The sequence below is a fragment of the Schistocerca americana genome, chromosome 1 (assembly GCF_021461395.2).
Source record: "Schistocerca americana isolate TAMUIC-IGC-003095 chromosome 1, iqSchAmer2.1, whole genome shotgun sequence".
In the NCBI taxonomy this organism is placed as follows: Eukaryota; Metazoa; Arthropoda; class Insecta; order Orthoptera; family Acrididae; genus Schistocerca; species Schistocerca americana.
The window spans coordinates 1,124,454,846-1,124,480,444 of record NC_060119.1 but is presented as its reverse complement, the minus strand read 5'-3'; the positions used below and the strand labels follow the sequence as shown (position 1 = coordinate 1,124,480,444).

Here is a 25,599-nt window from a genome sequence, read left to right as displayed (position 1 = left end):
AGGGATTACTGAACACAGGGTTGTCGTAGCGAGACTGAATATTGCAACCACCAAATCCTCCAAAAATAAACAAAAACATACCAATTCGATAAAACAGATAAAAGTTCACTTGATGCCTTCCTGAGAGACAATCCCCACTCCTTACATATTAACAATGTAAGTGTACGCCAGATGTGGCTTGAATTCAAAGAAATAGCATCGGCAGCAATCGAGAGATATATACGAAATAAATTAAAAAACGACGGAGCTGATCCTCGATGGTACACAAAATGGGTCAGAACACTGTTACAGAAACAACGAACAAAATCAATCCAAATTTAGACAGACCCAAAACCCCAAGATTGGCAACCTTTCGCGGAAGCTCTAAATTTAGCGCGGACCTCAATGCTTATAATAGTTTTCACAACGAGATTCCGGCCTTATATAAAATATACCATCGGCGAACTACAATCAGTGCCTTCTCTGCACGATGGCAATCGAAATACTGTCGATGACAGTGCTGCTAAAGCAGAGTTACGAAACACAGCCGTCCGAAATTCCATCACCAAAGAAGACGAAGTAAATATTCCAGAATCCGAATCAAGAGTAGCTGCCAGCATGAGTATCTTAGAAGTAGATATCCTCGTAGTAGTAAACCAATTTAAACCACTTAATAAAAGCAAGGCTTCAGGTCCAAAAAGTATACCAATCAGGTTCCTTTCAGAGCATGCTGATGCAATAGCTCCATGTTGTTGTTGTGGTCTTCAGTCCCGAGACTGGTTTGATGCAGCTCTCCCTGCTACTCTATCCTGTGCAAGCTTCTTCATCTCCCAGTACCTACTGCAACCTACATCCTTCTGAATCTGCTTAGTATATTCATCTCTTGGTCTCCCCCTACGATTTTTACCCTCCACGCTGCCCTCCAATACTAAATTGGTGATCCCTTGATGCCTCAGAACATGCCCTACCAACCGATCCCTTCTTCTGGTCTAGTTGTGCCACAAACTTCTCTTCTCCCCAATCCTATTCAATACTTCCTCATTAGTTATGTGATCTACCCATCTAATCTTCAGCATTCTTCTGTAGCACCGCATTTCGAAAGCTTCTATTCTCTTCTTGTCTAAACTATTTACCGTCCATGTTTCACTTCCATACATGGCTACACTCCATACAAATACTTTCAGAAACGACTTCCTGACACTTAAATCTATACTCGATGTTAACAAATTTCTCTTCTTCAGAAACGCTTTCCTTGCCATTGCCAGTCTACATTTTATATCCTCTCTACTCCGACCATCATCAGTTATTTTGCTCCCCAAATAGCAAAACTCCTTTACTACTTTAAGTGTCTCATTTCCTAATCTAATACCCTCAACATCACCCGACTTAATTCGACTACATTCCGTTATCTTCGTTTTGCTTTTGTTGATGTTCATCTTATATCCTCCCTTCAAGACACCATCCATTCCGTTCAACTGCTCTTCCAAGTCATTTGCTGACTCTGACAGAATTACAATGTCATCGGCGAGCCTCAAAGTTTTTATTTCTTCTCCATGGATTTTAATACCTACTCCGAATTTTTCTTTTGTTTCCTTTACTGCTTGCTCAATATACAGATTGAATAACATCGGGGAGAGGCTACAACCTTGTCTTACTCCCTTCCCAACCACTGCTTCCCTTTCATGTCCCTCGACTCTTATAACTGCCATCTGGTTTCTGTACAAATTGTAAATAGTCTTTCGCTCCCAGTATTTTTCCCCTGCCACCTTCAAAATTTAAACGAGAGTATTCCAGTCAACATTGTCAAAAGCTTTCTCTAAGTCTACAAATGCTAGAAACGTAGGTTTGCCTTTCCTTAATCTTTCTCCTAAGATAAGTCGTAAGGTCATTATTGCCTCACGTGTTCCAGTATTTCTACGGAATCCAAACTGATCTTCCCCGAGGTCGGCTTCTACTAGTTTTTCCATTCGTCTGTAAGGAATTCGTGTTAGTATTTTGCAGCTGTGGCTTATTAAACTGATTGTTCGGTAATTTTCACATCTGTCAACACCTGCTTTCTTTGGGACTGGAATTATTATATTCTTCTTGAAGTCTGAGGGTATTTCGCCTGTTTCATACATCTTGCTCATCAGATGGTAGAGTTTTGTCAGGACTGGCTCTCCCTAGGCCGTCAGTAGTTCCAATGGAATGATTTTAATTTCCTTGGTGATTAGTTTCAGTTTTTCATGCGCCGGAACCGTCCTTCGGACGACTATATCTTTCTCGATTTTTTCAAAGTTTTTCTGTAGTCATTTTTTCCTTGACTTCCCTGTACTTATTTATTTCATTCATAAGCAACTTACATTGTAATGTTCCTGTTCTTTCCTGAACAGTTTTGTACTTCTTTGTTTCGACGGTTAAATGGAATTTTTACCCCGTTACGCGAGGTTTGTTCGCAAATGACATCCTCGTACCTGTATTTGTCTGGTCAACTTCAGTTATTATCGCCTTTAGAGATGACCACCCTCTTCAACTGAACTACGTATTGTAGTATTCATTATTGTCGGATTTTCCATCGTTAGAGGACTTCAAAAGCACTTCATCATTCCAGTTCTTCCCACATCGATTCTTCCGGACTCGTGTGTTAACCTAAAGCCTATTTTTCATCATTACTAAATTGTGATATCTACTCCAGAGAGCGCCTTACAATCCAACATCTAACTTCAGAATCTCTACCTTACCATGGTGTAACGTATTTGGAATCTCCCCATGTGTCCAGGCTATTTGCAAGTATACATCCTCCTCTTGTCATTTTTTAACCGCATATTCACTGTTACTTGTTGAAATTTATAGCTGAACTGACTTAGTCTCTTTCTTCCGTCATTCCGACTACCGGTAGCCTATTGTCCTGTACGTCTGCATCCGCCCCCCCCCCCTCCACCCCCTCGCCCTCCCGGACCTGCTACAGCGTTCGCCGGCCCGAGTGCCCAAGCGGTTCTAGGCGCTACAGTCTGGAACAGCGCGACCGCTATGGTAACAGTATGAAACGTCCCCTTTGAACAATTCTACATGAGACTTGTGCTTAACCTGACACACAATACTTTGTTAGCGCAACGCAATCTGACTTTCAAAATTCCCTACAAAAGAATGGCCCTGACTAACATTAAACTATACCTTTCACAAATCACTTACCTCACAAAAATCTTCGCTGCTCAAGCTACTGCAATACAGCAAGCGCCACTACTGCCAGCTAAATAAAAGATTCAAACTACTAAAGGCACTAACTACTGATAGGGATAGTTAGCAAATGAAAGATATTAATAGAGAACAAACAATGTATTTACCTTAATATCATCACAAGTCATAATATATATATCAGTTCATGACAAATTGCAAAGTTCCGCCATCTCTCTCCCCACATCCACCACTGCTGGCGGCTCACCTCCAACTGCGCAACGCTACACGCTGTTCACAGCCAGCTGCCTAACACTACAATGGCGAGTATTACAACAATGCAAAGCAGCCACAGACTGCCCACAGCACAGCCTAGAGGTGGCGTTACTAATAAAAAACCTAAACAGCCTACTTACATAGAGAAAACATAAACAGCCTACTTACATAGCCCCCATGCTCCCCACAAAAAATTTTTACAAATGGTGTTGGGCACTGGCCAATACAGATTTGACAAAAATTTTTCACAATTACAGTAACAAAGATATAAAATGCACACACTTATTGATACAATGTTGGTCAAAAGCTAAAATTGTCTCACAGTCCATAAAGACAGTCCTAATCGTACATAACAGGAGAATAGCAGTGTTTTTCTCAAAGTCTGAGCAGTAAAAGAAAATGCACATGGAAGTAGTGGATTTCCATGCAGTCTTGAAGAAGTAGTGTTGTCCTTCCAACGGAAAGACAGTGCTGACTCTCGACATGCTGACAGGTAATGGGCCACAACAGAGCAAACCCACTGCAGAGTCAGTCGAAGTTTTGATGAAAATTGGTAGGTAGGTCACAGAGCAGACCCACTGTAGTCCTGGTAGAGAGTATGGTATTGGTGGGCCACCAGAGGTGCAGACCCACTGCAGTCCTTGTAGAAATAATGGTATTGGTGGGCCATCAAAGATGTAGACCCACTGTAGTCCTTGCAGAGATAATGTGTATTTACCTTAATATCATCACAAGTCATAATATATATATCAGTTCATGACAAATTGCAAAGTTCCGCCATCTCTCTCCCCACATCCACCACTGCTGGCGGCTCACCTCCAACTGCGCAACGCTACACGCTGTTCACAGCCAGCTGCCTAACACTACAATGGCGAGTATTACAACAATGCAAAGCAGCCACAGACTGCCCACAGCACAGCCTAGAGGTGGCGTTACTAATAAAAAACCTAAACAGCCTACTTACATAGAGAAAACATAAACAGCCTACTTACAACAGGTTCGAATCCTGCCTCGGGCATGGATGTGTGTGATGCCTTTAGGTTAGTAAGGTTTAAGTAGTTCTAAGTTCTAGGGACTGATGACCTCAGAAGTTAAGTCCCATAATGCTCAGAGCAACCATTTGCTACAGCGTTCAAATAACCCACAATTGTGATTTTCATATCCCTTTACTTATTGAATACTCTTTCAATATCCTAACACATCATCTCTGCCTTTTCATCTTCATCTTGTGACTTACCTGAAATGTTGTTGTTGGTTTGCTGCTGAATCTGATGAAAATAATCTTATCCCCGAAATGTTAACAGTAACCTACTCTATGGCCTACTTCCTTATTCTTTATGAAGCCTACTCACGCAACACTATTTGCTGCTACTGTTGATATTATCTTATATTCGTCTGATCATAAATCATCATCTTCATTCCATTTCATTTCATGGTACTGCACTATATATGGACGGAACTATTGTATTTCCCTTTTCAAATTTTATTTCTTCCGTGCCACATACAGATTTCCGACATTTCACACTCTATTCTGATCATTATTTTGTAGAGTAGAATTAAACACTCCACCACAAAAAACAGCAGGGCCGTGCAAAAACACCTGTCCATTAACACTATTGACATTAATATCAATGTTGTCTACAGCTTTATAAACTGTGTGGCGTGATCGCCTCCTCCTCATGTTATAACGCGGTATCTCTGTGGCTCCATGCTGTTGCTCGTGCGGCTGCTGGACGACTGACGCCATCTTGCGACAAACTCTGTTTTGTTATTCAGTCTTTTTCTTATAGACATCGCTCACTTTGCACTTCCTTCCCAAAGATCCGATTGCTTTTCTAGTCGGGAACGGTTACATAGTGGAGAGATTATCATGCAACTTCTCACTCACAGGCCGTATGTCTTGTAGATACGCGCAGTGATTTGTGTTGCCTTCTACATTCTCATGCCGTCGGTCATTGCTGATTCTTGCACCTTTTAGGGACAATTACCCCTTCCAAGGTCAAAAGTTGTCTGAATCTCTCTCAGCTGCTCCGTCCTTTTTGACCACACTGTAGAAATAACGAGGGTGACCGTAGCGGTCGCGCGGTTCCAGACTGAAGCGCCTAGAACCGCTCGGCCACACCGGCCGGCGTAAACACCTTTTACTGTTCTCGGTTGACAAAGAGCGATTGGCACAGACACACCTCTTCTTTAACAGACATTGTGTCACTTGTGTGAGCGGTGCAGGATCATGTCTCCCGGTACCCATTTTGCAGTATACAGGGTGTTACAAAAAGGTACGGCCAAACTTTCAGGAAACATTCCTCACTCACAAAGAAAGAAAATATGTTATGTGGACATGTGTCCGCAAACGCTTACTTTCCATGTTACAGCTCATTTTATTACTTCTCTTCAAATCACATTAATCATGGAATGGAAACACACAGCAACAGAACGTACCAGCGTGACTTCAAACACTTTGTTACAGGAGATGTTCAAAATGTCCTCCGTTAGCGAGGATACATGCATCCACCCTCCGTCGCATGGAATCGCTGATGCGCTGATGCAGCCCTGGAGAATGGCGTATTGTATCACAGCCGTCCACAGTATGAGCACGAAGAGTCTCTACGTTTGGTACCGGGTTTGCGTAGACAAGAGCTTTCAAATGCCCCCATAAATGAAATTCAAGAGGGTTGATGTTAGGAGAGCGTGGAGGCCACGGAATTGGTACGCCTCTACCAATCCATCGGTCTCCGAATCTGTTGTTGAGAAGCGTACGAACACTTCGACTGAAATAAGCAGGAGTTCCATCGTGCATGAACCACATGTTGTGTCGTACTTGTAAAGGCACATGTTCTAGCAGCACAGGTAGAGTATCCCGTATGAAATCATGATAACGTGCTCCACTGAGCGTAGGTGGAAGAACATGTGGCCCAATCAAGGCATCACCAACAATGCCTGCCCAAACATTCACAGAAAATCTGTGTTGATGACGTGATTGCGCAATTGCGTGCGGATTCTCGTCAGCCCACACATGTTGGTTGTGAAAATTTACAGTTTGATCGCGTTGGAATGAAGCCTCATCCGTAAAGAGAACATTTGCACTGAAATGAGGATTGACACATTGTTGGATGAACCATTCGCAGAAGTGTGCCCGTGCAGGCCAATCAGCTGCTGATAGTGCCTGCACACGCTGTACATGGTACGGAAACAACTGGTTCTCCCGTAGCACTCTCCATACAGTGACGTGGTCAACGTTACCTTGCACAGCAGCGACTTCTCTGACGCTGACATTAGGGTTATGGTCAACTGCACGAAGAATTGCCTCGTCCATTGCAGGTGCCTGCGTCGTTCTAGGTCTTCCCCAGTCGCGAGTCATAGGCTGGAATGTTCCGTGCTCCCTAAGACGCCGATCAATTGCTTCGAACGTCTTCCTGTCGGGACACCTTCGTTCTGGAAGTCTGTCTCAATACAAACGTACCGCGCCACGGCTAATCCATACATCAAATGGGCATCTGCCAACTCCGCATTTGTAAACATTGCACTGCCTGCAAAACCACGTTCGTGATGAACACTAACCTGCTGATGCTACGTACTGATGTGCTTGATGCTAGTACTGTAGAGCAATGAGTCACATGTCAACAGAAGCACCGAAGCCAACATTACCTCATTTAATTGGGCCAACTGGCGGTGAATCGAGGAAGTACAGTACATACGGACGAAACTAAAATGAGCTCTAACATGGAAATTAATCGTTTCCGGACACATGTCCACATAACATCTTTTCTTTATTTGTATGTGAGGAATGTTTCCTGAAAGTTTCGCCGTACCTTTTTGTAACTCCCTGTATACAACGCTACACAGCCACTAGTGTAGTATTTGCAGGCAGTGGTAAATACGTGTTCCACTGAGCTTACTTCTTACAGCCACACAAAATTGTAAATCAATTCTCTGTTGCAGTGGATCATGATGCAAGGGGCTCCAGTAACCCACCGACCTGGATGAAACTTCACTACCACCCTCATGTGTTTCTGTTATGAATCCCGGCTGGAGCGCTCTCTTTGTGTTGTAGGCGTGTAGGGGAACAGGTACCGATGCCGGCGTGACGGTGAGCGACCTCACTACAGACGCGCCCGACAATGGCCGCGCCGAGGAGCTCACTTACCCAGTGCCTTCTTACGCCGACATCATCGTTTCATACTCGACATTCGAAGGTACTGCCTCGACAATTTCCATATGTTTGACTTAAAGGTTGCCTACGTTTCAAAGTCTTTCCTTATTCTGAGAGACGCTGCGGGCAAAAATGTTTGTGTATTGTAACTGCTAACAAAAAATTTAGAAAATTTACCAAAGTTTTCTGCATCTACCCATTAATCATATAACAAATTTATATAAACGTGACACCCACACACACACACACACACACACACACACACACACACATTATCATCAGTTATCTGCTATATTAGCAGGTCCTTTGCCTCTCCATTTTGTGCGATCCATTGCTTCCTTCTTAAGGCTGCTGTATGTTGTACTGTCCATCATGTCATCCAGTATCTGGAATCTCTTCCTTCCTCGCTTCCTTTTCCCTTCTACATAACCTTCTAAAACTGTTTTGATCAGTCCGTCATTCTTTCTTAATATATGCCCAATCCAGTTTCTTTTTCTTCTCTTTATTACATCTAGTAACTGTCTTTCCTCTCCCACTCCTCTCATATTTTTTACTCTGTCCGTCCAACTTATTCTTTCCATCCTCCGCCATGTCCAGATCTCAAAAGCCTCCAGCCTTTCTCTGTCTTTCTTCCTCATAGTCCATGTTTCAGCGCCATATCGAAGAACACTCCACACAAGACATTTTATGAGTCTCTTCCTGAGTTCTCTGTCCAGACCGCTGCAGAAAATTCTCCTTTTCTTATAAAACGCCTCTTTTGCCATTGCTATCCTTGTTTTAATTTCTGTGGTGCACCTCCAGTCGGCGTTTATCCTGCTTCCAAGATACTTAAAATTTTGCACCTGTTCTAGTATTTCTCCATTCAGAATAATTTTTATTTCCTTATTTCCTCCTAGTGCCAATATTTTTGTTTTATTTGTGTTAATTTTCGTTCCATATTTTTTCCGTTAGTTTCAATGGTGTCCACAAAATCCTGTAATTCTTTTTCCTCTGTGGCTAGAAGGACCATGTCATCAGCAAACCTCAAACACCCTACTCTTCTTCCTCCAATTTCTACGCCTTTGTCATCTAATGAGCATTGGTCAATCATATTTTCCAAGTAGAGGTTGAAAAGAGTAGGTGATAGACAGCATTCTTGTCTTACTCCTTTTCCTAGTCCGATCCAGTTTGTACTTTCTTCTCTCACTTTAATTGAAACTTTTTGATTAAGATATAATGAATTTACAAGTCTTCTGGTTTTCCAGTCCACTCTCTTTTCCACACACACACACACACACACACACACACACACACACACACACACACACACACTAATATGTCAATTGCGACTGTACCTAGCGGCTACTGCTGAGTAGTTTCTCTTCCTAAACAGCATCCCATACGTGCAAACCAGTTGCTTCTTTACCTCCGATTACTCGTACTTGTTTACTTGGGCTATGCACGGCTCTGTTAAAAAAATAATATCTAGATGTAGTCATAGGGTCAAACCGAGCACGTCTGCTTTCATGCCCCTCAGGTAATTCGTTGCAAAAAATAAACTCTAGCAGTGATCTTAAAGTCAAATAGTCTATGCATTGGATAGAATTGCGAGTTAATAAAATACACAGAATACAAAGTAAAACTTAAACCGAATAATCTAACAACAAGATTTCTATTATAACGTATGTAGTTGATGTAGGCGACAGAGGATTATGCTGAATAAGGTTTATTCATGAAAGGGCATCTCGAATAAACGAGGAATGATCCTACGATATTCTGTTAAAATACAGACATAATACGCTTATCAAATGCAGTAAAGTTACGGCGAGAGCGTTACGAGAATGGTAGAAATGTCCCCAAACTAAACAGTCACCAAGGACTCGGGAAAGCTAACAAGGGGAGGCCACGACGTTTGGAACGCAGATTTACTGCAAACTTCGTACACTCGTAGTACTCCATGAGGACAACAGAATGTGTAAGCAGCAGCGCGTACTTCCCGAGCGTTATTGAGAAAATCGCAAGATGATTTCGGTCATCAAATATGTTCCTGTGCGTGGACATTTTTACCACGAAGCGGCAGCAGCCGAGGATATCGGCACTGTAGCTCAGCGTGTTCGGCCAGAGAGCTGTTTGGTCTCTGTAATAAAAAAACACTGAATGGAAGGATCACCAAACGAATTTGAACGGATGTCATGTGGCGTCCGCAACACCCAAACACAACGATGAAAAACGAACAAAATGAAAAAAGAAAAGTGGTTAGCGTTCAAGCCCCGTAGTCGCTGAATCGAGTCCTGTTTGTCAGTTTTCTTTTTAATTTTCAACAGTCATTTCCTTTACTACGAGGGTCAGTCAAAAAGTAATGCCCCCCATTTTTTTTCTACTTAAAGAAATTAAGTTAAGTGAAAAATTTGAATTTGGCGCCATTCCTCAAACCTTCTTCTGCAATCCACTGCAGTAGTAACTTTCTGTGTCAACAGGTGGCAGCACAGCAGAAGTTTGTAAGATGGCCGACATCGATGTTCGTTTGAGACAGCGTTGTGTGATTGAATTCTTGAATGCAGAAGGTGAAACGCCCATACGCATTCATGAAAGACTGAAGAAGGTGTATGGTGTTGTGACAGTGGATGTCAGCACTGTTAGACGATGGGTTCGTCGTTGTAAGGAAGCTGAAGGGCAAACACCGTTGACTGACGAAAAGCGGAGCGGCAGGCCGGTGAGTGCAGTGACTCCACACAACATTCAGCAAGTTGATGACATCATTCGTGGTGACCGTCGGGTGACTGCAGATGAAGTGTGTCGCATTATTTCTCTTAGTAAAGGCAGCGTGATCACGATTATTAAACAATTGGGGTACTCAAAAGTTTGTGCATGGTGGGTTCCAAGAATGTTAACCGATCAGAATAAAGAGGCAAGGAAAACAATAGCCTCCCAACACTTGCAGCGCTTCCGTTTGGAGGGAGATGAGTTTCTGAAAAAAATTGTGACCGGGGACGAAACATGGGTGCATTTTTTTGAACCCGAATCAAAGAGGCAGTCAATGGAGTGGCGTCACACAAGCTCGCCGAGGAAGAAAAAATTCAAAACTGTGCGATCGGCAGGGAAAGTTATGGCAACAGTTTTCTGGGATACAGAGGGTGTGATTCTGGTTGATTTTTTGGAGCAGGGATGCACAATAAATTCTGTTCAATACGTCACAACCCTCAACAAACTTAAAGCACGTCTTCAGCGAGTTCGCCCAACAAAATCAATGGCAGATGTTCTTCTTTTGCATGACAATGCAAGACCACACACCAGTCGCCACACCTCTGACGAGATTGTCAAAATTGGATGGGAAGTTTTGCCTCATCCCCCATACAGCCCTGACCTGGCACCATCAGACTTCCATCTGTTCGGGCCACTAAAAGAAGCTCATCGTGGGATTCATTTTGAAGATGAGGAGGCCGTCAAAACATCCGTGCGTCAATGGCTTAGGAAGCAGAGCTGTGATTTTTACCGTGCTGGGATACATGCCCTTGTTCAAAGATGGACCAAAACTGTAGAGATGGGCGGAGATTACATTGAAAAATGACAAAATGATCCTCAATGTTGTGGTTTTCAACCTATGTAATTGCATTTAAATTTCCTGACAATTAAACGTAGAAAAAAAAATAGGAGGCATTACTTTTTGACTGACCCTCGTATATATATTACAATTGATATAATGGGAAAATACGTGTAATCGGATGAAATTTTATTAAATTTACCATGTTATTTGGCAGTCTACAAATTTTTACTATCGCAAATAATATAATATTCATAACTATCGACTAGTAAACGACCAATTGCATAAAGTGATACTGAAAATGTGTGCTTGTCCGTGTCTTCAAAATTGTTCGTATTTAATCGAATGAGAATGAGAAAGTTCTTCTCGTGAAGACCCTATTAAAATACACTCGAAACTGCATGACCAATTATCAGCGCCGGTATTTAAGGAAGCACTGCGTTATGCATGGTTTGCTTCCAAATTATCAGCTGACAGAGAGGTTTTTGAAAATGTTAACGAGGTTTGTTTTTCCACAGAAAAACTCAAAAGACGTTGCGTATGCGGAAACATAGCATTTATTCAATGCAGTTGGTGCCGTTTATCTTTGTTTCCCATGTTTTTACGAAAAATACCATCCTGCAACTTGTACTCGTAATGTCGAAACCGACGATTAATTGTACATCTTTCGAAAGCCGTCTGTGCCTGTCAAAACTTGCAGATAACAAGTAGTTTCGGGCTCCATCTAGGTATAAGGGATTTCTCAAATCACGGACGAGCATACATTTTCAGTATCACTTTATGCGGTTGGTCGTTTACTAGTCAATAATTATGAATATTATATTATTTGTAATAATAAAAATTTGTAGACTGTCAAATAACATTGTAAATTTAATAAAATTTCATCCGGTTGGTTGGTTGGTTTGGGGAAAGGAGACCAGACAGCGAGGTCATCGGTCTCATCGGATTAGGGAAGGACGGGGAAGGAAGACGGCCGTGCCCTTTGAAAGGAACCATCCCGGCATTTGCCTGGAGCGATTTAGGGAAATCACGGAAAACCTAAATCTGGATGGCCGGACGCGGGATTGAACCGTCTTCCTCCCGAATGCGAGTCCAGTGTCTAACCACTGCGCCACCTCGCTCGGTAAATTTCATCCGATTACACGTATTTTCCCATTATATCAATTGTAATATATATAATAAAGGAAATGACTGTTGAAAATTAAAAAGAAAACTGACAAACACGACTCGATTCAGCGACTACGGGGCTTGAACGCTAACCACTTTTTTTTTCTTTTTTCATTTTGTTCGTTATTCATCGTTGTGTTTGGGTGTTGCGGACGCCACATGACATCCGTTCAAATTCGTTTGGTGATCCTTCCATTCAGTGTTTTTTTTATTACAGAGACCAAACAGCTCTCTGGCCGAACACGCTGAGCTACAGTGCCGATATCCTCGGCTGCTGCCGCTTCGTGGTAAAAATGTCCACGCACAGGAACATATTTGATGACCGAAATCATCTTGCGATTTTCTCAATAACGCTTGAGAAGTACGCGCTGCTGCTTACACATTTTGTTGTCCTCATGGAGTACTACGAGTGTACGAAGTTTGCAGTAAATCTGCGTTCCAAACGCCGTGGCCTCCCCTTGGAAGTCCATTTCGTGATCACAGCATATAAAGTATTCATCAGCTCAAAACAGTTCAGAATTTAACAGGATGATTCACAAATTAACATGAGCCATACCGAGAATAATAACCCACACTCTATCTGTCAACAGTTCCGTGATATAAGCGTAGCACGCTTGGATCTCTCGTTAGTTAGAGTCCCTTCAAAAGTTGGGTATTGTAGCGGCAGTTCCGTCTAGAATCATACATCACTGAATCACGCACATTACCATATCAGTCTCCTTCTTCCAGCACTCCCGTAAAAGGGTCTCAGAAAGTTATAGTCTCATAACGGCTGTTCACCGCCAAGAATCTACCACCTATACGTCAGAATCACGCACGCTTCCACAAGAAGCTCTATCTTCTTCCAGCTCCCTTGAGCTCTTCACTCGGGAAGTCCCAGTTTCCACTTGACTCCAGCAGTATTCCACCACAGTCCAACTTTCATTGGCTGAAGGCCATCCCCAGCAAGAATACATCGTTTTCAAGCTCTACAGACATAATTTGACTCACTTAACCACTTTCCCACACTAAACTAATATATTATAACAGTATTTAAATACAGAAGTCTTATAAACATTCTGCAAATCTCAGATAATTTACAATAATTATCAATCAAGGTTTTTCCGTAAATAAATAAGCTAGTATTCTTGCGCAGGTGCGCTCACGATAAATGACAAAAGGTTCTCGCTGTACACTGAAGAGCCAAAGAAACTGGAACACCTGCCTAATATAGTGTAGGGCCCCTGCGAGCAAGCAGAAGTGACGCAAGACGACGTGGCATGGACTCGACTAATGTCTGAAGTAGTGTTGGAGGTTATGGACACCATGAATCCTGCAGCGTTGTCCATAAATCCGTAAGAGTACGAGGGGTGTAGAGCTCTTCTGAACAGCACGTTGCAAGGCATCCGAGATATGTTCAATAATGTTCATGTCTGGGGAGTTTGGTGGCTAGTGGAAGTGTTTAAACTCCTAAGAGTGTTTCTGGAGCCACTATTTAACAATTTTGGACCTGTGGGGTGTCGTATTGTCCTGCTGAAATTGCCGAAGTCCGTCGGAATGCACAATGGACAAGAATGGATGCAGGTGATGAGGCAGGATGCTTACGCACATGTCACTTGTCAGAGTCGTATCTAGATGTATCAGGGGTTCCTTACAACTCCACCTGCACACGTCCCACGCCATTACAGAGCCTCCACAACCTTGAATAGTCCCTGCTGACGTGCATGGTCCATGGATTCATGAGGTTGTCTCCCTACCCGTACACGTCCATCCGCTCGATACAATTTGAAACGACAGTAGTCCGACCAGCCAACATGTTTCGAGTTATCAACAGTCCAATGTCGGTGTTTACGGGCCCAGGCGAGGCTTAAAATTTTGTGTCGTGCAGTCATCAAGGGTACACGAGTGGGCCTGCGGCTCTGAAAGTCCATATCGATGATGTTTAGCCGGCCGCGGTGGTCTAGCGGTTCTAGGCGCTCAGTCCAGAACCGCGCGACTGCTGCGGTCGCAGGTTCGAATCCTGCCTCGGGCATGGATGTGTATGATGTCCTTAGGTTAGTTAGGTTTAAGTAGTTCTAAGTTCTAGGGGACTGATGACCTCTGATGTTAAGTCCCATAGTGCTCAGAGCCATTTGAACCATTTTTTCGATGATGTTTAGTTGATTGGTTCGCACGCTGACACTTTTTGATGGCTCAGCACTGAAATTTGCAGCAATTTGCGGAAGGGTTGCACTTCTGTCACGTTGAACGATTCTCTTCAGTCGTCTTAGATCCAGTTCTTGCAAGGATCTTTTCCCGGCCTCAGCTATATCAGAGATTTGATATTTTATGGGATTCCTGATACTCACGCTACCCTCGTGAAATGGTCGTACGGGAAAATCGCCACTTCATCACTACCTCGGAGGTGTTGTGTCCCATCGCTCGTGCACCGACTGTAACACCACGTACAAAGTCACTTAAAATTTGGTAACCTGCCACTGTAGCAGCAGTATCCGATCTAACACCTGCGCCAGACACTTGTTGTCTTATATAGGCGTTGCCGACCGTAGCACCGTATACTATCTGTTTACGTATCTGTATACAGTATTTGAATACGCATGCCTGTACCAGTTTCTTTGGCGCTTCAGTGAATATTAAGAATTATTTCGATCTGCTTGTCCCAAGCGTCTTTTGACATTATTTTACATAGGTGGTGTCCGCTAACACTTGCGGTTGACCACTTTTAAATTAGCACCAATTTTTAATGGCAATTATAGTTACTGGCAAACTAGTAAACTATTCAGTCAAAAACCACACGTATAACAAAATATGAGGTATTCAAGCTGAATTCAACTGCTGCCTTAATGTGGAGAATACGATGTTGTGACAAACACTTGCATAATGAAAATGATGTAAAAAAAACGTCGTAAATCAATGAGTAAAATAGATACAAATACGTAGCTTTCAGCGATGATAGCTGTAGTGTAATGCTGTCATCTGAGGTATCGGTCGTTGAAATCGCATGAAGCGATTAAAAGTTGTTAATTCAGATGTTCACTGTGTAAAAGTTTATTCACGTTAAATATTCACTTCTGCAGTGTTATAGCTGTTGAGGTATTGTTATGTCTTTGCATGTGCTCACTTTCCTGAGATCGCAAACGAATTCAGATTTGCATTGATATTTGATGTGATTTATTGTCGAATCTCAGAGAGCTATAACTTGGCCATCTTTAAAGTTGTGTGACAATCCGCCATCTCTTGGAGTATCTTCTGCATAAAGGCCGTGCGAGTGACAGCTTCCCAGCTTAGGGGTTTTCCCCCGTATCTGGTCGTTTTCCAACGCACCTGGGTTGCCTAGAGCGGCTGTGTGGCCCTGCTGGCCATTGAGTACTATCCCCCTGGGGCCGCACAACTTCGCAGACAAATTCACCTCACCTTGTCCGTATTCTGGCGGCCGACTAGCTCGCCTACATACGTGTAACGAGGCTGTTAGGGGCACTAGGGCACATATTTCTACTGGTGACTGAGGATAGTGTGCTGAACAACATTACATCTTTATTTACTTCATTTCCAGGCTAATAATTGTAGCTATTGTGAGTAGTATGTTTTTAGGTGTGCTAGAATGTTCAAGTACAAAAGGCACAGGAGGGCCACAAATGTTTATTTTCCCCTGGGCAGCGGGTCACATACTGAAGTGTGCTCTCTGCCTCGTGATGACTGGGTGTTGTGTGTTGTCCTTAGGTTAGTTAGGTTTAAGTAGTTCTAAGTTCTAGGAGACTGATGACCATAGATGTTAAGTCCCATAATGCTCAGAGCCATTTGAACCATTTTGAACTGAAGTGTGGATGCATAGACGCCAAACAAGAAGTTCTATACTGGTAACTGTAATCTGTTCACAGTTGAATTGAAACTGCAGAAATCATCAGTTAGTAAATTATGTGATGTGTCTGCTGACAGACTATTAGATGCAGGGAAACACCAACTAACGGAGTGAAGTGGGTACATATTAAAGTATCAGGTATGAAAATACTTATACCTGCACCACCAACACCATATGCAGGGTGTTACAAAAAGGTACGGCCAAGCTTTCAGGAAACATTCCTCACTCACAAAGAAAGAAAATATGTTATGTGGACATGCGTCCGGAAACGTTTACTTTCCATGTTAGAGCTCATTTTATTACTTCTCTTCAAATCACATTAATCATGGAATGGAAACACGCAGCAACAGAACGTACCATCGTGACTTCAAACACTTTGTTACAGGAAATGTTCAAAATGTCCTCCGTTAGCGAGGATACATGCATCCACCCTCCGTCGCATGGAATCCCTGATGCGCTGATGCAGCCCTGGAGAATGGCGTATTGTATCACAGCCGTCCACAATAAGAGCACGAAGAGTCTCTACATTTGGTATTGGGGTTGCGTAGACAAGAGCTTTCAAATGCCCCCCTAAATGAAAGTCAAGAGGGTTGAGGACAGGAGAGCGTGGAGGCCATGGAATTGGTCCGTCTCTACCAATCCATCGGTCACCGAATCTGTTGTTGAGAAGCCTACGAACACTTCTACTGAAATGTGCAGGAGCTCCATCGTGCATGAACCACATGGTGTGTCGTACTTGTAAATGTACATGTTCTAGCAGCACAGGTAGAGTATCCCGTATGAAATCATGATAACATGCTCCATTGAGCGTAGGTGGAAGAACATGGGGCCCAATCAAGACATCACCAACAATGCCTTCGCAAACGTTCACAGAATATCTGTGTTGATGACGTGATTACACAATTGCGTGCGGATTCTCGTCAGCTCACACATGTTGATTGTGAAAATTTACAATTTGATCACGTTAGAATGAAGCCTCATCCGTAACGAAAAAATTTGCACTGAAATGAGGATTGACACATTGTTGGATGAACCATTCGCAGAAGTGTACCGGTGGAGGCCAATCAGCTGCTGATAGTGCCTGCACACGCTGTACATGGTACGGAAACAACTGGTTCTCCCGAAGCACTCTCCATACAGTGACGTGGTCAACGTTACCTTGTACAGCAGCGACTTCTCTGACGCTGACATTAGGGTTACGGTCAATTGCATGAAGGATTGCCTCGTCCATTGCAGGTGTCCTCGTCGTTCTAGGTCTTCCCCAGTCGCGAGTCATAGACTGGAATGTTCCGTGCTCCCTAAGACGCCGACAATTGCTTCGAGCGTCTTCCTGTCGGGACACCTTCGTTCTGGAAATCTGTCTCGATACAAACTACGGCGCCACGGCTATTGCCCCGTGCTAATCCATACATCAAATGGGCATCTGCCAACTCCGCATTTGTGAACATTGCACCGACCGCAAAACCACGTTCGTGATGAACACTAAGCTGTTGATGCTACGTACTGATGTGCTTGATGCTAGTACTGTAGAGCAATGAATCTCATGTCAACACAAGCACCGAAGTCAACATTACCTTCCTTTAATTTGGCCAACTGGCGGTGAATCGAGGAAGTACAGCACGTACTGACGAAACGTTTTGAGCTCTAACGTGGAAATTAAGCGTTCCCGGACACATGTCCACATAACCTCTTTTCTTTATTTGTGTGTGAGGAATGTTTCCTGAAAGTTTGGCAGTACCTTTTAGTACGTCCAAAGAAACTGGTCCAGGTATTCAAATACACAGGTATTCAAACACACAGACATGTAAACAGGCAGAATACGCCTATACAAGACAACAAGTGTCTGGCGCTGTTGTTGGATCGGTTACTGCTGCTACAGTGGCAGGTTACCAAAATTAAGTGACTTTGAACGTGGTGTTGTAGTCGGCGCACGAGCGATGGGATACAACATCTCCGCGGTAGCGATGAAGTGGCGATTTTTCCGTACGACCATTTCACGAGAGTAGCGTGGATATCAGGAATCCCATAAAATATCAATTCTCTGACATTCTTGAGGGCGAGAAAATATCCTGCAAGAACGGGAACAACGACGACTGAAGAGGATCGTTCAATGTGACAGAAGTGCAACCGTTCCGCAAATTGCTGCAAATTTCAGTGCTGAGCCATCAAAAAGTGTCGAACGTGCGAACCATTCAACGAAACATCATCTATATGGGCTTTAAGTGTCGCAGACTCACTCGCGTACCCTTGATGACTGCACGACTCAAAATTTTACGCCTCGCCTGGGCCCGCCAACACCGACATTGGACTGTTGATAACTGGAAATATGTTGGCTGGTCGGGCGAGTCTCGTTACAAATTGTATCTAGCGGATGGACATGTACGGGTAGGGAGACAGCCTCATGAATCCATGGACCCTGCATGTAAGCAGGGGACTGTACAAGGTTGTGGAGGCTCTGTAATGGTGTGGGACATGTGCAGTTGGAGTGATATGGGATCCCTGATACGTCTAGATACGTCTCTGACAGGTGACACGTACGTAAGCATCCTGTCCGATCTCCTGCATCCATTCATGTCCATTGTGAATTCCTTCGGAATTTGGCAATTCCAACAGGACAATGCCACATCCTACACGTCCAAAATTGCCAAAGAGTGGCTCCAGAAACACTCTTCGGAGTTTAAACACTTCCGATGAGCCCCAAACGTCCCAGACATGAACATTATTAAGTAGAAGAGATCTCCACTCCCTCGTACTCTTACGAATTTATGGACAGATCTGCAGGATTGGTGGTGTGAGTTCCCGCCAGCACTGCTTCAGAGAAGAGTCGAGTCCGTGCCACGTCGTGTTGCGACGCTTCTGCGTGCTCCCGGGGGTCTTGCACGATATTAGGCAGGTGTACCGGTTTCTTTGGCTCTTGAGTGTATATCACAAGTGGTGCGCACAGTACTATGTGCGACACACCGTAAGGTGACTTGCGAAGTAAAGATAGATAGCGGGCTACTACCCTAAGGAGGAGGAGTATTCAAGACCTCATTACTTGAGATATGCATGACTGTAAGTAGTACACTAATGTCCTTGAAAATTTCAACTCCGGAAGAACATGGCCAAATGAAGTTTGAAGGTCCCCATTTCTTTGACAGCACATGGAAACACACACGTTGTTACGATTACAGATCCGTTCATTACCTGTGACCTTGGGCACTAGGTATTGTCCAGAGTGCCGCGGTGACCATGTATAAACTTTATGGCATGCATTCAAGAAGGATTGGACTGTTTCTACGGGGATTTTCTCCCTTCCCGACGGGTATACGAGTCTACAAAACATCAGCAGCGAATGATCACCGTTAGTATATGGCAAACTAACCCCGTTCTAAATAATAAATGGAAAATATGACAGGTGAACGGTCAGTTTAGAGTATTAGTGGTACTAGACATTCTTCAGGGAAGGCTTGCATATTCCCAGACACATGAATCAGGTGAAATATGATATACTGTTGCGTAAGAACAAAGCTTAGGGCTCTAGAGAGACCTTAGAGTAGCCAGCATTATTAAGATCCAGGTAATCTTAACTATCCAATGCGTACATTGAACCTCCTGATGTTGTTCTGGTGTCAGAATCTTCATCAGACGGTGGAAATCCACTCTTTTTTTCTTTGTGTGAGGCTAATTGATTGTGAGCGCCCGTTTCCAGAACGCGTATCATAGGGAAATTTAGTTAAACTGTGTTCAATTACTGTTTTATTTTGTTCGTTATTGTGGGCAGCCGAACCTGGGAAAATGCTTTATAGTGTCGCACCCCGCCGAGCAGTTGAGATAGGACGTCAAAAATTTAAAAAAATAGATTTTTCCAAAATATATGCATCTTGTAACACATCTTTCTGAAGTGTATGATATGTAAAACATATATTTCCAGGAAGGTCTTAAATGCGCCACAGTACAGCGCCACACATCTTCACACAGCATTCTTCTATCGCATGTCATTGTATTTCGCTCTGAGGAATTCAAACGTGTGTATTTTGTAATGATAGCCATCAAACCCATAGTCAGGACCATGGAAACTGAAATGTCCTGTGGTGTTTCTCCTGCTGTCAGTCGCCTGGTTTGACATCCTACCCTCGCCCGCCTTACAAAAAACCCAGTTAATACTTAGTGGGATTATTCGTAATTGGGACAATGAGAACTATTCAGTAAATTTGCACGCTTTGTTGCCTATTAGCTAATAATTTTCTCTTTTGTGTAACATAAAATTAAATATAGGAAACTTAAAACCGGTAAAGGCAAGAGACAAGCAAGACAGTGTCTGCCCCTGCTAGCTGAGTAGTGTCCGCTTGCTTGGCTGCGTGGTCACGTGCTTGCCTCCCATGCAGCAGGCCCAGGTTCGATTCCTGGCTGGGATGGATATGTGCGCCGGCATGGTAACTCAGCATGTTCGGTCAGAGGGTTAGCCGTCCTCTGTAATAAAAAAAACTGAGTTAATGGATCAACGACGAACTGAAACGGGTGTCTTACGACGTCCGCCACGAGCAGATGCAATGAACGAAAACGAACAAAATGAGATTAAAATTTAAAAAAAAGTGATCAGCGCGTCAGAATGTTAATCCTAAGGGCCCGGGTTCAATTCCCGGCTGGGTCGGAGATTTTCACCGCTCAGGGACTAGGTGTTGCGTTGTACTAATCATCATTATTTCATCCCCATCGAAGCGCAAGTCGCCGAAATGGTGTCAAACCGAAAGACTTGCACCTGACGAACGGTCTACCTGACGGGAGGCCCTAGTCACGTGATATTTTCATTTTTAGTAGGACAGTACTCATTTCTTCAGTCATTAGGCCCCAGCATTTTTTTCTCTATAATCTTGCTACAGCTTTACGGCGTGCTTTACTTTCTGCGGGAAAAATCTATTACGCCATCAGAGTTCGTTAATCGTTTTGCTACATGAAAAATCAAAATGTCGTTGTCTTATACTGAAAAAGCTGTTAATATGAAACGTACCCAAATGTGTGGTTTCTCGATTTGATTACGTCTATTTTGCCACTCTCTATAGGTAAAACGGAATAGGCCTTTTTAATATTGCAGCAATTGTAACACACTCCAAATAAGCGAGACTATTATCGCACAAATGGTCATTTTTATGTAACTAATTTACATAAATAACACGCAGAATGTAATTCACGATGTACCAATATCAAATGCCTATTATGTCTACTATAAGCTAACAGTTTCATGTTTGGAAATACATTCACATGCTTCAGTTTCTCAAGCAAGAGACTGAAAAGTGGTAGTACGAAATTTTTATATAAATTTGGAATCGTCATATTCTTCCATATAATCTATATGATGTCACCGTTTCTTCTCCTTCCTCGTTCTAACAAATCTTGTCATCACAAATTCTGTAACTATTCCTACCATTGTCAAATCCTGTTCTCCGGTTAACTTCACTAACCCTGCCGGAATCACCAGTTTCGTTTGCCTCGTTTATTCTACGGTTAGACGTTATTACGTGCTCGTACAACGTATTTTGCGCGCAATTCCGAGAATGAAACTTACAGGCTTCTAACTGGTGGCTGTAGAACTGGCCCTTAGTTCTGTAGGCATATGGCAAAAATTTTCCGTCAAAATTTCATTTTCTTGGACACACCGAGAAGATTAATATGTAATCTTTCTTACGTGTTATTCCTGTAAGTCATTTATTTCCACTCTGGTAGTCGGAGTATATGAATTTCGCTAATAATTATAACAACGCTGATCATTCACACACCCAATCAACCACACAAACAAACAGCGATTGGCATTCATCCGTTCGGGTTTATTCGGCTCAGCTCGTATAGCCCTATCCCCTTTTGTCTACGAGAAAATTTTTTGTTTCTAGATGAGACGGGGATTTCCCTGGCAGAGATATCACGCACATTATGTACAGATTCTAAAATCGACTTATTATTCGTTCAGAGATCAACTTAGAAAGTGTTCAAAAATGTTCAAAAGCCAACAGTGATGCGTTTCAAAATCATACGAATAATCGACAGACCAACGTGTCCTGGATGATAGGCGCTTTGTGAAATTAGTTTTTTTTTTGAAGAATGTGAATTTGGAATTTGGTATCTCCTGCAATTGACGCTGGGGCAGATACCCCGGTTCCCCCCCCCCCCCCCCCCCCCCCCGTGCGGCTTGTCCCGGCGGAGGTTCGCGTCCTCCCTCGGGCATGGGTGTGTGTGTTTGTCCTTAGGATAATTTAGGTTAAGTTGTGTGGTAGCTTAGAGACTAATGGCCTTAGCAGTCAAGTCCCATAAGATTTCACACATATTTCATATTTGATTTGCCCTCCCCCCCTCCTAGATCCGGGCTGGCTGTGGGTGTTACCTTCACAAGAACACTCAAAGCCTGATTTGCATCAAACGATTAGAGCGCTGTATTGCGAAATCGGATCGGACGTTTCCATCGGATCTACATCTTCCATGGAGTTTGTCACTAACTTAACAAAGTGATAAGGATGCATTGCGTGTCTGTTGGTGTTTTCATCAAACCTGCTCCCAACTTCTATTCTCCCAGACCACTTCTCCAACGTTACGTTTAATGGCTGACGCAAGTGCATTGAATTAGGTGGCAGAAAAACAGATTCTGTGTTTCTTTGCGATATCTGATAACGTCAATATTCAAGTTTCATGATAAGTTATCTCCTATGGGAGCTTGCCTTCACATTCTTTGAAAAAAGAAATGTAAAGTACCTGAAACCAATCTACAAATCTTGCAGCACCCATCCCGATGAGATCCTATCAAACCAAGTCCCTTTTGCAGCAGTTTTCACTAACACATCCCGAAAGTGGCACTTGTTGTTCTACTGTCCTTCCTCAACATGAAGAAGTCGAGATCGCTCGTTGCATCTCATGTCACACAAGAAATTAGATTAGATTAGATGTACTTTTTGTTCCACAGATTCTTAATGAGGAGATCCTCAAGGATGAACACCATATCAGAAAGTCAAAAAATCTTAAATACATATATTTTTGTTTCTCAGATAATTACAAACTTCTGACGAAATCTGTATTGTAGAACACTCTAACGATATAAGGCTTAGGTTACTGTAGCCACGTATTATCGAACAGAAAATCAGCTTAAAACATTTACTTACATTCATCTGATTCGTGCAATGACGATATCAGGCAGTCATATTTGACACAATGAATTTGATATTATTAATAATAGTTGTGCATCAGTCGGTAATACTAATAAATTCGTTAGTGGAGTAGGCCATAGCCAACTATAAATCCTTTAGGATCGTCTTAAACCTAACATTATTAAAAAGTAAACTTTGCACGATTGCTGGCAAGTTATTGACAATGTGTGTTGCTGAAAATAGACACTTTTTACAAACGATGCAAGTGACATTAAATCTTTGTGCAGACTATTTTTATTTACAGTTTTTTTCCATGAACTGAACTGTTGCTTTGAAAAAGAGATATATTATTTATGACAAATTTCGTTAGGAATAAATATATTTGTGATGCAGTTGTTAGTACCCTCAGCTCCTCGACAAGGCTTCTGGCGGACGTTCTTTAGTTCACACCGAAAATAATTCCTGTTACACGGTTTTGCACTTGGAAAACTTTAGCTTGGCTAGACGAATTGTTCCAAAAAATGATGCCATGTCACATTTTGGTGTGAAAGTAAGTGAATTATGCCACTTTTTTTACTTTCACACCTCTTATGTCTGACAATATACGCATTGCGAGTAAAGACTTATTTAGATGCTTCAACAGTCCTGTGAACCAGGCGAGTTGATTATCAAGATGTAATCCCAAGAATTTAACACTGTCAACCTGTTCTCCAGAAATCTCTTACCGATTCTGAACTGCACGTAGTGTGCGTTTTTTCTTTTTTTTCTTTTTTTGAAGGATTAGTGACAAAGAATTGTCTAGGAAACATTTGTTGGTGCCCACAAAAATTTCATTAACTGACCTTTTTAAAATTATACTTGCTTTGCTGTTTATTCCAATGTTTGTATCATCTGCAAGTATGAGGTGCATTCAAGTTCTAAGGCCTCCGATTTTTTTTCTCCGGACTGGAAAGAGGTAGAAACATGCGCATTGTTTTAAAATGAGGCCGCATTCATTGTCAATACATCCCAGAGATGACAGCACCGTACGGCAGATGGAATTTTACCGCCAGCGGCAAGAATGAGAACTGTTTTAAATACTTAAAGTGGCAACGTTTTCCTCACTTGAACAGCGTGCTATCATTCGTTTTCTGAATTTGCGTGGTGTGAAACCAACTGAAATTCATCGACAGTTGAAGGAGACATGTGGTGATGGAGTTATGGATGTGTCGAAAGTGCGTTCGTGGGTGCGACAGTTTAATGAAGGCAGAACATCGTCTGACAACAAACCGAAACAACCTTGAGCTCGCACAAGCCGGTCTGACGACATGGTCGAGAAAGTGGAGAGAATTGTTTTGGGGGATCGCCGAATGACTGTTGAACAGATCGCCTCCAGAGTTGGCATTTCTGTGGGTTCTGTGCATACAATCGTGCATGACGACCTGAAAATGCGAAAAGTGTCATCCAGGTGGGTGCCACGAATGCTGACGGACGACCACACGGCTGCCTGTGTGGCATGTTGCCAAGCAATGTTGACGCACAATGACAGCATGAATGGGACTTTCTTCATCGGTTGTGACAATGGATGAGACGTGGATGCCATTTTTCAATCCAGAAACAAAGCGCCAGTCAGCTCAATGGAAGCACACAGATTCACCGCCACCAAAAAAATTTCAGGTAACCGCCAGTGCTGAAAAAATGATGGTGTCCATGTTCTGGCACAACGAGGGCGTAATCCCTACCCATTGCGTTCCAAAGGGCACTACGGTAACAGGTGCATCCTACGAAAATGTTTTGAAGAACAAATTCCTTCCTGCACTGCAACAAAAACGCCCGGGAAGGGCTGTGCGTGTGCTGTTTCACCAAGACAACGCACCCGCACATCGACCTAACGTTATGCAACAGTTTCTTCGTGATAACAATTTTGAAGTGATTCCTCATGCTCCCTACTCACCTGACCTGGCTCGTAGTGACTTTGGCTTTTTCCAACAATGAAAGACACTCTCCGTGGCCGCACATTCACCAGCTGTGCTGCTATTGCCTCAGCGATTTTCCAGTGGTCAAAACAGACTCCTAAAGAAGCCTTCGCCGCTGCCATGGAATCATGGCGTCAGCGTTGAGAAAAATGTGAACGTCTTCAGGGCGATTACGTCGAGAAGTAACGCCAGTTTCATCGATTTCGGGTGAGTAGTTAATTAGAAAAAAATCGGAGGCCTTAGAACTTGAATGCACCTCGTACAACAAATACGTAATCCAGTAATGTTATTGATGAAAGGTCATTGACATACACATGAAGATTAACGGCCCTAAGATGAAAACTTGTGGAATGCCACATGTTTTCAGTTCCCAGTTGGATGAAACCCAGTAGCTTATCACAAAATTTCTTTCCTATTGAAGCCATTTATTTCCTGTCAGAGAGATTTGATTT

General features: G+C 42.9%; 1 protein-coding gene across 1 annotated transcript in view; it reads left to right on the top strand.

The window, feature by feature from the left end:
* Positions 1-25,599, top strand: part of LOC124618989 (caspase-1-like) — a 117,358-nt gene that overhangs the window by 80,727 nt on the left and 11,032 nt on the right. Inside the window, exon 5 of the mRNA XM_047145391.1 lies at positions 7,460-7,601. Coding sequence (XP_047001347.1) covers positions 7,460-7,601 — 142 coding nt within the window. The remainder of the gene's footprint in view (positions 1-7,459; positions 7,602-25,599) is intronic.